At 48.8% G+C, this 17,197-nt stretch overlaps 1 protein-coding gene across 1 annotated transcript in view; it reads right to left on the bottom strand.

The window, feature by feature from the left end:
• Window positions 1-17,197, bottom strand: part of ADAMTS14 (ADAM metallopeptidase with thrombospondin type 1 motif 14) — a 97,695-nt gene that overhangs the window by 32,906 nt on the left and 47,592 nt on the right. The window contains exons 5-7 of the mRNA XM_004280777.4: window positions 4,525-4,608; window positions 3,689-3,836; window positions 1,605-1,710 (exon numbers count right to left, since the gene is read on the bottom strand). Of these exons, the coding sequence (XP_004280825.1) occupies window positions 1,605-1,710; window positions 3,689-3,836; window positions 4,525-4,608 (338 nt within the window). The remainder of the gene's footprint in view (window positions 1-1,604; window positions 1,711-3,688; window positions 3,837-4,524; window positions 4,609-17,197) is intronic.

Here is a 17,197-nt window from a genome sequence, read left to right as displayed (position 1 = left end):
GCTTCAGACTGTGACTTTTGGCCTCAGTTTCCCCTCCATGCAGTGGAGAGGGCCACCCCTCTGGATGGAAGCTGAGACCCCACCTGGCCCCCCAATGGGGCTGGACTCATTCTGCCCTCCTGACCCCTCCTCAAACCCTACCCACGTCCTCACAGTTTCCGAGGTCAGCTCCAGCTCCACTCTGGCCCCAGGACACCTTTCCTGGCCGCCCTCCCTGTGGGCTGCCCTCCCACAGCAGGGAACGCCTGTACCACCGTTAACAACTCACACGCCATGCACTGTCTTCCCTCCAGACCCAAGGTCTCACGTGCAAGGATCGGTTTCATTCTGTTCAGTTCGACCTCCCTTACTGCACCCTCCCTGGGTGCCAGCCTCCTTAGCTTCTCCTAGACCCCGCGGTACCCAGCACAGAGCTTTGTGTATGGTACCTACCTGCCGTGATGATAGTTTAAATGTAAAAGTTTGCTCTTTCTAGTTAGTATTTAACACCAAAGCCCAAAGGTTCTAAATTCTTAAACACTCCCAGGAGCTGCATTTGGCCTTGACCACTAGACAGACACATGGGCCTCTAAGCTTGACCTTGTCTCTCCATAGGGAGGGGCTCTGTGAGTGAAGAGTGGACACGCCCTGCCCCCCCACATACAGGAAGACAAAATCCTGGCTCCAGGATATGTGGAAGCATTGGCTGCCAGGGCAGGAAGGGACCTCAGAGGTTCCCCTGGTGTCAGCCTCCGTGTTGCAGATGAGGAAACGGAGGCCCCAGAGAGGAGGTGCTACCCACCCAGTGAGGGGCAGGGCTGGGATGAAATCGCAGGGGCAGGCAGATGCAGAGAGGGGCATGGCCAACCACAGATGGCAGGCTCGCCCTCGGGACTGGCCCACTGCTCTCATTCCCATGTCCTTCCAGCTACAGAAAACAGCCCTCACTCTGTGTGGGCTGGGGGCGGGCAAGCTGGGGGCGGGTCCCGTAGCTCTGCCCTTGTGGACAGACAAGGCCAGGAGACGTGACCGTGACAGGTATATGTCACCACCAGACACTGGATGGTGGATTATTTGTTTTCTCCCAGCACGTAGCTTCTTGCGTGCTTTTCTGTCCCGTTCTCCACTGCAGTCCTATTTCTAGAACAGGGCCTGGCACACCTCAGGTGCTCAAGAAATACTGGTTGAATGAATGAATGAACATGCTCTAAACCAAATCTGGGCCCGAGGATCACACAAGCCCGCCACCCGCTTGGCCCGAGGCCTGGGTCTAAGTGCCCCTGTTTATGATGGACTCAGGCCAGGGCTCCATCACGGAGCACTGGGAGGGCCTTGAGGTGTGGCTGAGATGGAGGGATAGAGGCCACCCAGAGAGCAGAGCACTGCCTATAAGGCGACACTGCTACTGGCCTGCCAGAGGCAGGGCCACATCTGGTCTCCCAAGGCCCTGGATTTGGGGCTAGGGCCAGAATTGCTGTCTGGGCCCCAGGGCTCCATCCCCGTCGGGGCAGCTCCTCTGGCATCTCCCTGGACACTAGGAAGGGAGTCCCAACTGGGGCGAAGCCTCCCACACCCCCAGACCTCCGCAGAGCTCAAGGCACCGCTCGCCCCTCAGTGCCACTTACACGTGGCCGGTCTCGTGGGCCACCACGAAGGCCGAGGAGAAGCCGTCTTCGTGGTTAAGGGCACAGCTTCTCAGGGGGTGGCACATGCCAGTAACAGGCGCGTACCCTGCCAGGCAGAGGGAGAGAGGGCAGAGAGAGAGGTCACGTGCAGGTGAGGTAGGACTCGACGAGGTCTGTGCCGAGCCAGCCACCGCAGGGACGTCCAGACCTGGTCACCACCGGAGGGTCCCTGGAGGAAGAAGGATCCTTCCAACGCGCCCCCCGTGTGTACGCACCCGCAGTACAGCTCCTGGGCCAAGCTGCCCCCACGTCCTAAGGCTTGCCGCCCTCCCTCCTGGCCTGCAGCTGTCTGTGCCTGTCGGCCCCAAGCCTGCATACAGCCAACTTCCGAGCTGCATCCCTCCAGACAGTCAGTCCGCTGGTGAGTCAACAAACAAGCTCCAAATGTGTCTACGCGGGGTAGCAGGTGGCACCGTGTTAGAGACTACGGGGAACACAGGCGCGAGCCCGCATGCCCCCAGCACATCCACACACCGGAGGGGCAGACGGCTTAGCAGGGAGACTAGGGGTCACGAGGTCACGAGGTCAGCCTAGGTGTGGGCCGGAGTTCAAGGAGCACAGAGGGGTGTGTGGGGTGGCTAGGGGGAAGGCCTCTGACCGAAGGGGTTGAGCGGGACCAGGGAATGACTTACGGGGGCCTAGAGCTGGGCCTGGAGGACAGGCGAGAGACTCTGGCGAGGTGGGGGGCGGGCAGGGGGAGGGGAGGACACGGGCAAGGGGCAGACACAGCTGCGCAGGCCTCAGGAGCCGCGGGCAGTGCAGGGGGCCGGCACGTGGCACTGAGTAAGCAGCTTTGTGTGCGAGGCCCGTGATCTACGGGGGCTGCTTCCCCGCCTCCCCAGGGACCGTAATCAGCTGGGAGGGCAGCCTGGGCTGAGGAAGACATCTGAGGAGGGGGAGATGGTAGAGAGCGCTCCCTGCCTCGGGCTTTCAGCCAACCATGACCAGACAGCTATTCCCTGTCTTCGGAATTGCTGAAATCCTCTTATTTGAGATGGTTTTGGGGGTGTAACAAGAAGCTGTGGTGAGAAGGCTTCTTGGGTCCCGATTGTCCTGGAGGTCTGGATGTACTCTACAGGGCATGCAAGTACACACGTGTATGTGTGTCTCTTTGCACATGTGTCTGTGTGTCTGCACATGTGTGTCTGTGCATGAGTGTGCATGTGTCTGTACACGCAGGTGTCTGCGTGTAGGTGTGTAAATCTGTTTGTGTGCGTACAAGCCTGCCTTTGGGGCTTCAGGGATTCAGACAAGCAGCCCTTTTGGTAGAGGCTGCCTCTCTTCTAGCATCAAACCAGAAAACACTACAAAGCCCTCAACTTGGAGCCTGGAGATACAGTCTGAGTCTCAGCTTTGTCTCCTCTCTGCTGTGAGGCCTAGGCAAGCCTCGTTGCCACTCTGTGCCTTGGTTTCCCCATACAGAAACCTGGGGGTGATCAAAGCTTCCTATGTCTGCAGAGCGCTTTCAGCCATCCTCTGTCACAGACATGGGATGCATCCCTCAGCCCTTTTAGCAGCCCAGGAATGGAGGAAGGCAAATACTACTATTTCTCCCATTCCACAGTTGGGAGAATCTCAGGAGATGAATGAGTTTGGATCACTAGGCTGGAGAGGCATGGATCTGCGGGTAGAGCAGGGCCATCCTTTCTGAAGTCCACACCAGCCCCGCCCTAGGTGCCCCACGGCCTGCAGTGAGGACAGAAGGATACAATGTGGGCAGAAGCATCTTGAAGATCACTGAGGTCTTCGAGCAGCCAGGCTCCGGGATGGTGATCACAGGGCCTAGGGCCTGGCTCACAGCGACCTGCAGGCTCAACCAAGGCAGCAGGGACCAGGGCGGGGCCCCTTCACTTCCCCTGGCCCCCGAGAAACCATTCCAAAGCTCGCCTACCTGTCCAGCCAGGTCCTGTCTCCAAAGTCCCAAGGATCTTTTTGTTGCCAGAAGACCTGGCCCCAGAGACAGCCTTGGCCTCTGCCCTGCAGCCGCACACACCTGGCCACGGCAAATACAGTACCTTGCGTACCTGAGGGCCCAAAGTCCTGCCGGGTGAGGAAGACGACGTGGTCGTGGTGCTCCGCGTGGCCGGGGTCCTGGCGCTGCTGAGACTGCGCCCAGCGACACACCTGCTCCAGGCTGCGAGAAGGGTTCCCACGCTCGATCAGGCTCAGGGACTGGGGGGCCAGAGAGCAGAGTGCCGGTCAGAGCCCACGGACTGCAGCAGGCACCCTGCGCTGTGCTCCCAGCAGCAGGGGACACGGAGGCCCGCAGAACGGCAGGGCCTGCCCCAAGGTCACTGCTGTCCCGGCTCCGGCTGCCACTGGCACACAGCCCCGTTCCGTTTTAGGGAACGTTCCCGTGCCAAGCCCTGTGCTGGGGCACCTGTCTGCTGAGAACTCACATTATTGCTAATTCCTCAAGTAACCCACAGGCAGGTGCTGTACTGAGCATCTCCTCTATGCAGTCACTGTCATTATCTCCACAACAGCCCCTAGAGGAGAGTTCTGTTTTTACTCCCGTATGGGGGAAAACAAGCAACAGAGCCCAGAACCCCCGGCCACAACCCTAGCAGGACTTGTCTCGGTCACCGGCCCCCACTCTAAGCCCCACTTTCCCCACCGATTCATGGAGCAGGACCTCCAGCTGTAGGGGTTGAGGACTGTCCATTTACCCGATTGGAGGGAATTCATAAGTCCCTGCTTACCAACCCCAGATGCCTCCGCTAATGGTTTGGGGGTTCTAATTTTGGAAACAAAATGTTTCCTAGATGCTGTTATCCCTCCCCGATACCTTAGCTGGTCTGATGCTCTGGCCCCCCCACCCCTTCTCCCTCAAACACTGCCTGTTGACACAGGGGTTTACCTGTCGGTAGCCAACCATGATCAAGCGGACAAGGGCGATGTTTATGTGGACCCCCAGGGACTCATCGTGGTAAATCTCATCCACCTTCAAGAAGAGATGAGCGTGTGGTGTTAGGGGAAGCAAGAGTTCATTGAAGGCCCACCGCATGCCAGGTATCTGACACGCTACCCTACTTCACCCTTACCATGGCTTTATCTGGCAGGCATTCTATCCTCAGATGAAGAAACTGAGGCAGAGGGAGGCAAGACGACCTGCCCAAGGACACACAGCTAACAAGATACACAACTGGTTTTCAAATCCTGGCCCACCAAATTCCAACACTGAGCTCTTTCCACGAAGCCAAAGCATGAGGGGACCTGGTCTCAAACCCAACAACTCAGATGGAATCTTGTCTTTTTATATCTCTGAAGAGTCCTTCCAGAAATGTCACCCAGCTCAGGTCACTCATCCTCACAGCCCTGTGTACCTTTCCAAGTGCCTCTGGACTCATCCGTGTGCTCTGCAGTGCCTGGGCCCCCCTCCAGGGCAAATCCAGGAGGAAAGGGCTCTAGGGCCTTGGACCAGCAGCATCACCTGGGGCTCGTTAAAAATGCAGAGTCTTGGGCCCACCTCCTGAGTCAGAGTCTGAGTTAGAACAAGATCCCCAGTGATACTCAGGCACGGTCAAGTTTGAGGACAGGAGCAGTGCATTGGATTCTTCCCTTCTCCCACAGGCTCAGGGACCTTTGGGGCGGTCATGGCACAGTTCATCGATGAATGCAGTCCCCAGCCACTCCCCTGTTCAGGAAGTCCCGGAACTGTGTCCATAACAGATGGACACCACCTCTGCCTGCCCACCCCCAAGGACAGGCAGTTCACCCACTCCTGAAGATGCCTATCTCCTGAGTGGTCCCACTGGACAAGTCCATCTTTTTTGTTTTAAATAACTTTTATTCCTGGATATAAAATATTTTACTCTAAAAACTCTGAAAAATACCCCAAAAAAGTAAAAGAAAAAAGTCAGAGGCGATCAAGATGGCAGAATAGTAAGACGTGAAGCTCACCTCCTCCCACAAATACATCAAAAATACATCTACATGTGGAATGATTCTCATAGAATATCTACTGAACGCGGCAGAAGAGCTCAGAGCTCTGAAAGGGCCAGAAAATCTCCATGCAACTGGGTAGGACAACAGAAAAAAGGAAAAAAAAAAAAAAAGGAATCAGAACAGGACCTGTGCCCCTGGGAGGGAGCTGTCAAAGAGGAAATGTTCCTGCACCTGGGGAGTCCCCTCACTGGTGGGGAGATCAGCAGGGACAGAGGGGGGCTTCGGAGCCTCGGAGGAGAACTCAGCGACAGGTCTGCAGCAGCTAGAATGGAAAGAAACCTGCACAGATGGTCAGGGCCATCGCTCTGCACTCCCCAGCCTGAGACACGTGGCCACCAGTGTGGACGGGGGCTGGGTGTGGAAGCTTGGGCTTCAGAGATCAGACCGGGGAGAGGACTGGGGTGGGCTGCGTGGGAACACCCTGAGGGGCTGGAGTCTGGTGCGACCACAACTGTGGGTGTACACAGAGGAAGCCTGGGCCCCCTTAGAGGCCAAGCGCCACTGTGTGGGCGGTGTGTGCGGGCAAGGGGAGGACCTGCTATTCCAGCGTTTTTCCCTGTGTGAGCTCTCAGGCAGCAGGACACTGCCTACACGGGCTCCAGGAGCGGTGGCGAGCTGCCTCTGCTCCCATGGCATGTTCCAAGTGTGCGCATGAGCTGCCACCACTGCCAATAACCCCACGACCAGGCACCAGCCGCTGCATCGGCACACCTGTATCAAGGGGATAACGGCCAGCACACGCTGAGGAAAGACGCAACATGCATCCATACGAAAAACAGCCCTCGCACCAAAAATATTAAACCCACACAAGCTACACAGGGACACTCCCACATATAAATAGCCCTCCGAGACCACAGTAGATAATTGTTTCTCCTAAACTCACAGAATTAAGAGAAACATAAGTAAAACGAAGAAGCAGAGGAACCACTCCCAGTTGAAAGACCAAGGGAATTCCCCTGAAAGAACAAACAACGAAACAGACCTCTTCACTCTCATAGACACCGATTTCAAAAAGGAGATAATGGAAATACTGAAGGAATTAAGAAAGGCTATCGACAGAAATGCAGAGTACTGTAAAAAGGAACTAGAAACTATAAAGGGGAACCAAGGAAAATTAGAGAACTCATTTGCTGAGACAAAAAGGCAACTAAAGGCAATGAATAGCAGAATAAATTATGCAGAAGAATGAATGAGTGCCGTGGAAGATAGAACAATGGAAATCACCCAATCAGGATAGCAGACAGAAAGTCAAATGAAAAACAAATGAAAGCAATATAAGATATTATATGGGATAACATATTATAGGATAATATAAAGTGTGCCAATGGGATGATATAAAGTGTGCCTATGGGATAACATAAAGGAATAATATAAAGTGTGCCAATCTATGCATATGGGATATGCAATAATATCCTATGGGATAATATAATATCCTATGGGATATTATAAAGTGTGCCAATCTATGCATAATAGGGATTCCAGAAGGGGAAGAAAGACAAAAGGGGATCGAAAATGTATTTGAAGAAATTATGGCTGAAAACTTCCCAAACGTAAAGAAGTAAACAGATATCCAGGTACAGGAAGCACAGAGGGTCCCAAACAAGATAAAGCTAAACACACGTACACCAAGATGTATTATAATAAAAATGACAAAAGTTAAAGAGAGGGTTCTAAAGGCAGCAAGAGAAAAACAAAGAGCTAATTACAAGGGAACCCCCATAAGGGTATCAGCTGATTTCTCTACAGAAACATTGCAGGCCAGAAAAGAGTGGCATGATATTTTCCAAGTCCTGAAAGGGAAAAATCTGCAACCTAGGATACTCTACCCAGCAAGATTATCACTTAGAATAGAAGGAGAGATAAAGTATTTCTCAGACAAGCAAAAACTAAAAGAATACAGAAATACAAAACCTACTCTGAAGGAAATACTGAAAGGTCATCTCTAAATAGAAAAGAAGTAAGAATATATAGGAAAGAGAAAATCACAATTGGAAAGCAAATCACTTAAATAAGCCAGTCCACAGATTAAAAAAAGATCAAAGAATTTCTGTGAAAGTGATGATAACCACAGTGAACAGCAAAAGGATGAACGCAAAGATGTAAAAGGGCATCAAAATCATAAAAAGTAGGGGAGGAGAGTAAGCAAATGTAGATTTTTTTTCACTTCCTAGAATGTGTTTGAGTCTATATGATTATCAGTCTAAGGCAAGTAGAAACAGGATGGGGTTAACATACTTGAAAAACAGGGTAACCACAAATCAAAAACATACAAGAGATTCACAAAAACCAAAAAGAAGAGAACATAAGCATAACACAAAACAAAATCATCAAACAACAAAAGGAAATAGAAAAAGAAAGGGACAGAGAAGAAATATAAAATCAACAGGAAAACAAGGCTAAAATGGCAATAAATACATATCTATTAACAAGTACCTTAAATGTCAATGGACTAAATGCTCCAATCGAAAGACACAGAGTGGCAGATTGGATAAAATAAATAAATAAATAAATAAACAACAGCCTACAATATGTTACCTACAAAAGACCCACTTTAGGGCAAAGGACACACACAGATTGAAAGTGAGGGGATGGAAAAGGTTATTTCATGCAAACAGAAATGAAAAGAAAGTGGGGGGTCACAGTACTCATATCAGACAAAATAGACTTTAAAACACAGGCCATAAAGAAAGGTAAAGAAGGACACTATATAACGATAAAAGGATCAATACAAGAAGAGGACTTTACACTTGTCAACATTAATGCACCTAATGTAGGAGCACCCAAATAAATAAAACAAATACTAATAGACATAAAGGGGGAAACTGACAAGAATACAATAATAGTAGGAGACTTTAACACCACACTCACATCAATGGACAGATCTTCTAGACAATCAATAATGCAACAGAGATTCTAAATGATACAACAGAACAGTTAAGACTTAACTGATATTTTCAGGACATTACATCCAAAATAACCAGAATACACAGTCTTTTCAAGTGCACATGGAACATTCTCTAGGATTGACCATATACTAGGGCATAAAACAAGCCTCAACAAATTTAAGAATATAGAAATTATCTCAAGCATCTTTTCTGACCACAACAGCATGAAACGAGAAATCAACCACAAAAAAAGAAATGAGAAAAAAAATTACATGGAAACTAAACAACATGCTACTAAAAAACCAATGGGCCAATGATGAAATCAAAGAGGAAATTAAAAAACACCTTGAGACAAATGACAATGAAAACACAACCATACAAAATCTATGGGATGCTGCAAAAGCAGTTCTTAGAGGGAAGTTCATAGCAACACAGGCCTTCCTCAAAAAACAAGAAAAATCTCAAACAACCTAACCTACCACTTAAAAGAATTAGAATGAGGGCTTCCCTGGTGGTGCAGTAGTTAAGAATCCACCTGCCAATGCAGGGGACACAGGTTCGAGCCCTGGTCTGGGAAGATCCCACATGCCACGGAGCAAATAAGCCCAGACACCACAACTACTGAGCCTGCGCTCTAGAGCCCATAAGCCACAACTACTGAAGCCTGCACACCTAGAGCCCATGCTCCACAGCAAGAGAAGCCACCGTAATGAGAAGACTGCACACCGCAACAAAGAGTAGCCCCCGCTCGCCACAACTAGAGAAAGCCCATGCACAGCAACAAAGACCCAACTCAGCCAAAAATAAATAAATTTATTTAAAAAAAAAAAAAGAAATAGAAAGAGAAGAACAAACAAAACCTAAAGTCAGCAGAAGGAAGGAAATAATAAAGATCAGAGGGGAAATAAATAAAATAGATTTAAAAAACAATAGAGGGACTTCCCTGGTGGCACAGTGGTTAAGACTCCGCGCTCCCAATGCAGGGGGCCCAGGTTTGATTCCTGGTCAGGAAACTAGATCCCACGTGCATGCCACAACTAAGGAGCCCACGAGCCGCAACTGAGGAGCCTGAAAGCCACAACTAAGGAACCCACCTGCCGCAACTAAGACCCAGCACAACCAAATAAATAAATTAATTAAATTCTTTTTAAAAAATAGAAAAAAATCAATAAAGCCAAGAGCTGGTTCTTTGAAAGGGTAAAGAAGACTGACAAACCTCTGGCCAGGTTCACCAAGAAGAAAAGAGAGAGAACCCAAATAAATAAAATAAGAAATGAAAAAGGAGACATAACAATGAATACCACAGAAATACAAAAAACCCTAAGAGAATACTACAAAAATTTATATGCCAACAAATTTGACAACCTAGAAGAAATGGACAAGGATCTAGAAACATACAGCTCACCAAAACTGAATCAAGAAGAAACAGATAATTTGAACAGACCAATCACTAGAGCTGAAATAGAATCTGTAATTAAAAAATTCCCTACAGGGCTTCCCTGGTGGCGCAGTGGTTGAGAGTCTGCCTGCCGATGCAGGGGACACAGGTTCGTGCCCTGGTCCGGGAAGATCCCACATGCCACGGAGCGGCTGGGCCCATGAGCCATAGCCGCTGAGCCTGAACGTCCAGAGCCTGTGCTCTGCAACGGGAGAGGCCACAACAGTGAGAGGCCCGCGTACCACAAAAAAAAAAAAAAAATTCCCTACAAATAGAAGTCCAGGACTAGATGGCTTCATAGGCGAATTCTACCAAACATACAAAAAAGAATTTATACTGATCCTTCTCAAACTCTTCCAAAAAATTGAAGAGGAGGGAACACACCCAAAGACATTCTATGAAGCCACCATCACCCTGATACCAAAACCAGACAAAGACACCACCAAAAAAGAAAATCACAGGCCAATATCATTGGTGAATACAGATGCAAAAAGTCTCAACAAAATCAGCAAACCGAATCCAACAACACATAAAAATAATCACACACCACGACCAAGTGTGATTCATCCCAAGTTCACAAGGATGTTTCAACATATGTAAATCAGTCAATGTGATACGTCACATAAACAAAAGAAAAGACAAAAACCACATGACCATCTCAATAGATGCAGAAAAAGCATTTGACAAAATTCAACATCCATTTATGATAAAAATTCTTACCAAAGTGGCTACAGAGGGAACATATCTCAACATAATAAAAGCTATTTATGACAAACCCACAGCCAATATAATACTCAATGGTGACAAGATGATAGCCTTCCCACTAAAATCTGGAACAAGACAAGGATACCCACTCTCACCTCTTCTGTTCAACATAGTATTGGAAATCCTAGCCACAGCAATCAGACAAGAAAAAGAAATAAAAGGCATCCAAATTGGAAGGGAAGAGGTAAAATTGTCATTATAGGCAGATGACGTGATTCTATATTGAGACAACCCTAAAGACTCCACACAAAAACTACTAGAACTGATAAATGAATTCAGCAAGGTAGCAGGATACAAGATTAACATACAGAAATTGGTTCCATTTCTTTACACTAACAATGAAATATCAGAAAAGGAATGTAAAAAAACAATACCTTTCAAAATCACAACTCCCAAAATAAAATACTTAGGAATAAACCTGACCAAGGAGGTGAAAGACTTATATGCTGACAACTATAAATCATTAATAAAGGAAACTGAAGATGATTCAAAGAAATGGAAAGACATCCATGCTCTTGTATAGGAAGAATTAATATTGTTAAAATGGCCATACTACCCAAAGCAATCTACAGATTTTTAATGCAATCCCTATCAAATTACACATGACATTTTTCATAGAACTAGAACAAATAATCCTAAAACTTATATGGAACCATAAAAGACTCAAAATTGCCAAAGCAATACTGAAGAAAGAGAACAAAGCAGAAGGCATAACCCTCCCAGACTCCAGACAATACTACAAAGCTACAGTAATCAAAACAGCATGGTATTGGCACAAAAACAGACATATGGATCAGTGGAACAGAACAGAGAACCCAGAAATAAACCCACACACCTATGGTCAATTAATCTTCAACAAAGGAGGCAAGAATATACAATGGGAAAAAGAGTCTCTTCAGCAAGTGGAGTTGGGAAAGCTGGACAGCTGCATGTAAATCAATGAAGTTAGAACACACCCCCACACCATACACAAAAATAAACTCAAAATGGCTTAAAGATTTAAACATAAGACATGATGCCATAAAACTCCTAGAAGAGATCCTAGGCAAAACATTCTCTAACATAAATCATAGCAATGTTTTTCTTAGGTCAGTCTCCCCAGGCAATACAAATAAAAACAAAAATAAACAAATGGGACCTAGTCAAACTTACAAGCTTTTGCACAGCAAAGGAAACCATAAAAAAACGAAAAGACAACCTACAGAATGGGAGAAAATATTTGCAAACAATATGACCGACAGGGCTTAATTTCCAAAATATACAAACAGCTCATACAACTCAACAACAACAAAACAAACAACCCAATAGAAATATGGGCAGAAGACCTAAATAGACATTTCTCCAAAGTAGAAATACAAATAGCCAATAGGCACATGAAAACATGCTCAACATAGCTAATTATTAGAGAAATGCAATTCAAAACTACAATGAGGTACCACTTCACACCAGTCAGAATGGCCATCATTAAAAAGTCTAGAAACAATAAATGTTGGAGGTGTGGAGAAAAGGGAACCCTCCTACACTGTTGGTGGGAATGTAAGTTGGTGCAGCCACTGTGGAAAACAGTATGGAGGTTCCTCAGAAAACTAAAAATAGAATTACAAATGATCCAGCAATCTCACTCCTTGGCATATTTCCAGACAAAACTCTAATCCAAAAAGATACACCCCTATGTTCACAGAGGCACTATTCACAATAGCCAAGATGTGGAAACGACTAAGTGTCCTTTGACACGTGAATGGATAAAGAAGATGTGGTACGTATATACAAGGGAATACTACTCAGCTATAAAAAAGAACAAAATAACGCCATTTGCAGCAACATGAATGCAACTAGAGATTACCATACTAAGTGAGGTATGTCAGAAAGAGAAAGACAAATACCATATGATATCACTTACATATGGAATCTAAAATACGACACAAATGAACCTATCTACAAAACAGAAACAGACTCACAGATACAGAGAACAGACTTGTAGTTGCCGAGGGGGTTGGGGGAGGGATGAACTGGGAAGTTGGTGTTAGCAGATGTAAGCTATTATATACGGAATGGATAAACAACAAGGTCCTACTGCATAGCACAGAGAACTATACTGAGTATCCTATGATAAACCATAATGGGAAAGAATATTAAAAATGAATGTATATACGTATAACTAAATCACTTTGCTGAGCAGCAGAAATTGACACAACATTGTAAATCAACTATACTTCAATGAAAAAAAAAGCTCCCAAGTTATGAAAAGAAAAAAAAGTTGTCTCCTATTATATATTAGCCAGATATATAATAACTATGGTTAACACAGCTTCCTGCCGTGTGCGTGTGTGTGTGATCTTACAAAACTGGAATCATGCTGAATATACTGTTTGTGTTTTTCTTATTTCCTGAAACATCATTCTGTGGATTTAAAAGCATCACCTCTAATGTCTACAGGTGATGGGCCATCACTTACGTAACTACTCCCCTAGGAGAAGTGACTTGTCCAGGAGGAGAAATGACGTGGTCAGCAAGTCAGTGTCAGTACACAGCAGTGTAGCTGCCAGGAGCCAGAGTCCTGGGTTCAAACCCCAGCACTGCCTCTTAGGAGCTGGGTGGCTTGGGGCACATCAGGTAACTCCTCAGAACTCTGTTTCTGTAGACTGGGGATCATAATGGCTGCCGTGGGGCTGGCACGTGGATGCTCATGCCAACTCAACACCTGGGGATTATGAGTGAGCCCCACAGGCAGAGAGGCCCACGGGCACGGTCCGTGATGGAGGCAGAAGTGGAACCGGCCTCTGACTCCTGCCCACATGGCTTCCCGGGAGCGGGGTTGGAGATTCGTGCATGACCCTGTTCTCACCATTTCACCTCTCCACGCCCTTCAGCTCATGAGCAAAGGAACCAGCCTACAACCCACAAAGGGACTGCTGTCTACGCGATGGAGAGGGACAGTGTGGCCAACCCTACGTATGAGAGTCCCATGGGGAGGGGAAGGCCAGCTGGGGGACCAGAGGTCTGCTCCTGTGCTGACGCACCCCTCCTGGGACACAAGAACAGAGCCCCAGCCTACTCTCCCACACCTGGCAGCTGCCCCAACCCGTGAGCGTGCAGACTCCAGAGCAGCCAGCACCAGGCTTCCCCCAAGGGCCTGCCTGGCACCCATGTCTAACTCCAGCTGAGACCAGAGACCAGTGCCTGCTGGGGGACAGCAGGCCCCACGAACCCCATCACACATAACAGTGGAAAGTCCGATGGGTGGGAGCACCTCCCTCCACCCTCCTCCCCTCTCCTGCAGGAGCAAAGACATCATGGGAGCAAAGTGGCCAGATGCATAAATAGATGATGTCCTTCTCCACCCGCCTGCCCCGACTCATCCTAGGAGAACACGCACACATTTTCTCTCTCACAGAATTCCAACCTGAGTACTCTTTGCTGACCCACTGAAACGACACTCGATCTGCAGTAGGATGACTCAAATAAGCCCAACATCTCAGCCCCTCCGACACCAGTACATGGCCTTCCTTCTACGCAAGGGTGTGGCCAGTGTCTCAGACCTCCCTGATGGTGCCCTGTAAGAGTGCAGACCAAGGACAGGGTCACAAGCAATGCATGCTCCACACAGCCACATCTGTACACCTCGTATACATGTGTAAACCCACCAGTGACCCCAGGGCAGGGGAAGGAAGCGGTCACTGGGTACACGGGCGGGGCATCTGTGGGGCTTCTGGCCATCTAGAGTACCCAGGCCATTGCCTTCCTGCCCTCTTCTGTCTCCAAAGTGGACCAGGCAGATTGCTGCCAGAATCCTGCCACATTACTCATTTCTGTCCCACACTCCGCCAGCCAAACCCACGCTTCAAGGGCTGCAGTGACCCCTACTCTACACTGCATCTCCAGGCCAGGATGTTAGGAGGTCCTCAGAGAACTGGAAAGGGGGCTGCTGCTCTCTGAGCAGGAGGAAGAATCAGAGCCTGAGCGTCCAGTACAGTAGGGGGTTGAGTGGGGCCTCCTGACACCAACTCCCACTCCCAGGTAACTGGCCCAGATGCAAATACTGAGCAATTAATACTAAAAATTAATTTTGCCTCTTCTACAGAAATAAAAAAGAAGACAAATACACACTTCTTGCACAGTAATTTACCCTGAAATCAACCTTCATGGTTAGGGAAAAAAAGCACAAAACTCTTTTGATAATCAATGCTACACAATTATTCACTTTCACCATTAAATAACACATTTAATCAGCTAAATAGATAGATCCCTACAAAGACAGAAAGACAACCTTTTTATCTCCCACGTGAGACACCACAGGCTTCTGAAATAATCTGGACACCACAGGCTTCCGGTCACTGGTGTATCAATCTCTGTGGTGCAGACCCCCCCGTGCCCCACCCCAGGGGTCAGGGGAGAGGAAGAGGGTGCTTGTGGGAAGGAGGGTCAGGCAGGTCTTACTGGAGGAGCCAGAACGATCCTGGACTGAGAAGGTCATTGACCCTTTGGAGTTGGGGAGAGGCTCAATGCAGGAGAGAGGAACGCGGGAACCACGTGGAGCCACCAAGACAGCCCCAAGGTCACTGGCAATCAGGGTAACTGAGGCCAATCCCCACGTGACGGGGAGTTTCTTCCCAGCCCGTGCCCGCACACCTCGAGCAACAGGGCACTCTCGGCCATTAGAAAGCTCTCTGTGCCATGAGCCCCATTCGGCCTTCCTGTCCACCTCCCCCACTGGCCTCAAGTCTCCCTCTTGAAGTTTCACTGAGCGCATCGGCTCCATTCCTGGAGACAGATAGTCACCACTGACTCCCAGCGACTCCTCTCTAAGCTCACATCAGTCAAAGAGAACGTCTTACAGGCAGCAAGACAGAAGACAGATCACTCACCAAGGAAGGACCATTGCGTTAGAAGTAGGTTTTCAACAGCAACAAGGGAGACCCTGAAGTAACACCATCAAAGCACCATGACAAAGAAACCATCAACCTAGAATCCTGGACCCAGCAAACCATCTTTTAAGAACCATAATGAAATAAAGACATTATCGAGTGAAAGAAACCTGCGACTGGCACACGGACCCACTAAAGGATCTGCAGGTAAGGACGATGGAAGGCAACCTAAATACGAGAATGCATGAATAGTTTTGAGCCTGTGATAGGAGCACAGGATAGGTTCCGCAATGAGATAGTCTGGTCTCTTCTTATATTAAATAAGGATAATGAAAATGAAGCAGTTAAATTTTCTCCCATATTCCGCCCCTCCAAAAGTAGGGTTGGCCCTGCCACTCCAGGGGTCTGGTCTTCTCTGGGGCCCTGGCTCATCTGTACACACCCTTATTAGCCCTTGAGTGGGGACCTCAGTGGCTTTGATTCAGCTGGAGCTACGCTGACACTGTGCACAGGCCAAGGAGGGGGCTGGACAGGGCTGCCCTGTCCAGCAGAACCACAGAGGCCGTGGGCACGTGGGTTCCACCCACAGCCCTGAACTGGTGCCCCAGCAAGGAGATGAGGCTGCCTGAGAGACCCAGGACCCCAGCCCTTTGGAATAAACACAGAGCTGCTCCCTGACAGGCTCCAGCCTGGCTGTGCACTCAAGGCCTGGCTCTGTCAGCTTCTGCCCGCCACGGCTGTCTCCCAAATGCCAGAGGTGAGGCCAGCTCGCCAGCTCAGGGGAGATCAAGAATCGCTTCCCGTGGTTGTGGGAAAAAGCACGATTGCTGCAAGACACACCCACGGGGCAGGAAAGAACACTGTGTCTGGTCTCCCTGCTCCCGCAACCTCAGCCAAGTTCAAGACCAAGACCCCCCCGACCCAGGTTAGAGTTCCACATAACATATTGGCCTGGGATGGCTCTTGCCTGTGTATCAGAAAAACAAGCACAGGTCAGGACTCCCTCTGGCCAAGGGGAGACGAAACAGCAGAAGCGAGAGGATGGCTAGAGAGCACTAAGGTTGGAGGGTGACTGCTAGTCACTGAACACCTACAATGTACCAGGCACTGTGCTGAGGGCTTTGATGCAACCTCACGCAATCTTATGGAGGGAGGACCTATTCCTGTTTCATATGTGAGAAATCCGAGGCTCAGAGAGGTTAAGTAACTTGCCCGAGGCTACCCAGCTGCGAAGTGGGAGGGCTGGGATTTGAACTCAGATCTCTATGAGTCTTAGCCAGTACACACAGCTGCTCTCCAGAACCAGCTTCTGTGGCAGGCTGGCTGGGGTGGGCTTTCTCTGGCCTAGAAGAGAAGATGAGGAGAGTGGGATTCCATGTCCAGTGAACAGCAACTCGGCCAGGCAGGGATTGCTATAAGAAACCCTCCCCTCTTCTCCTGTAACCCTGTGTGGCCAGGCCTCCCGGGGGCCTTGTGGTCAAGCCCAGGGAGCAGGAAGAGGGGAAGGGGGGTCTACTGAGGTGGGAGCTCTGAATCTGTTCTCCTGCCCGAAGGGGGGATCAGAATCTCTGGGTACCTGCAGCAGCAATGCCCAGGCTTCAGCCCACGGCTGGCGGGGGAGAGCTAGGCCCC

This window comes from Orcinus orca, chromosome 14, assembly GCF_937001465.1.
Source record: "Orcinus orca chromosome 14, mOrcOrc1.1, whole genome shotgun sequence".
NCBI lineage: Eukaryota > Metazoa > Chordata > Mammalia > Artiodactyla > Delphinidae > Orcinus > Orcinus orca.
The sequence above is the reverse complement of the archived record's forward strand: the minus strand, read 5'-3'. Positions and strand labels throughout refer to the sequence as shown.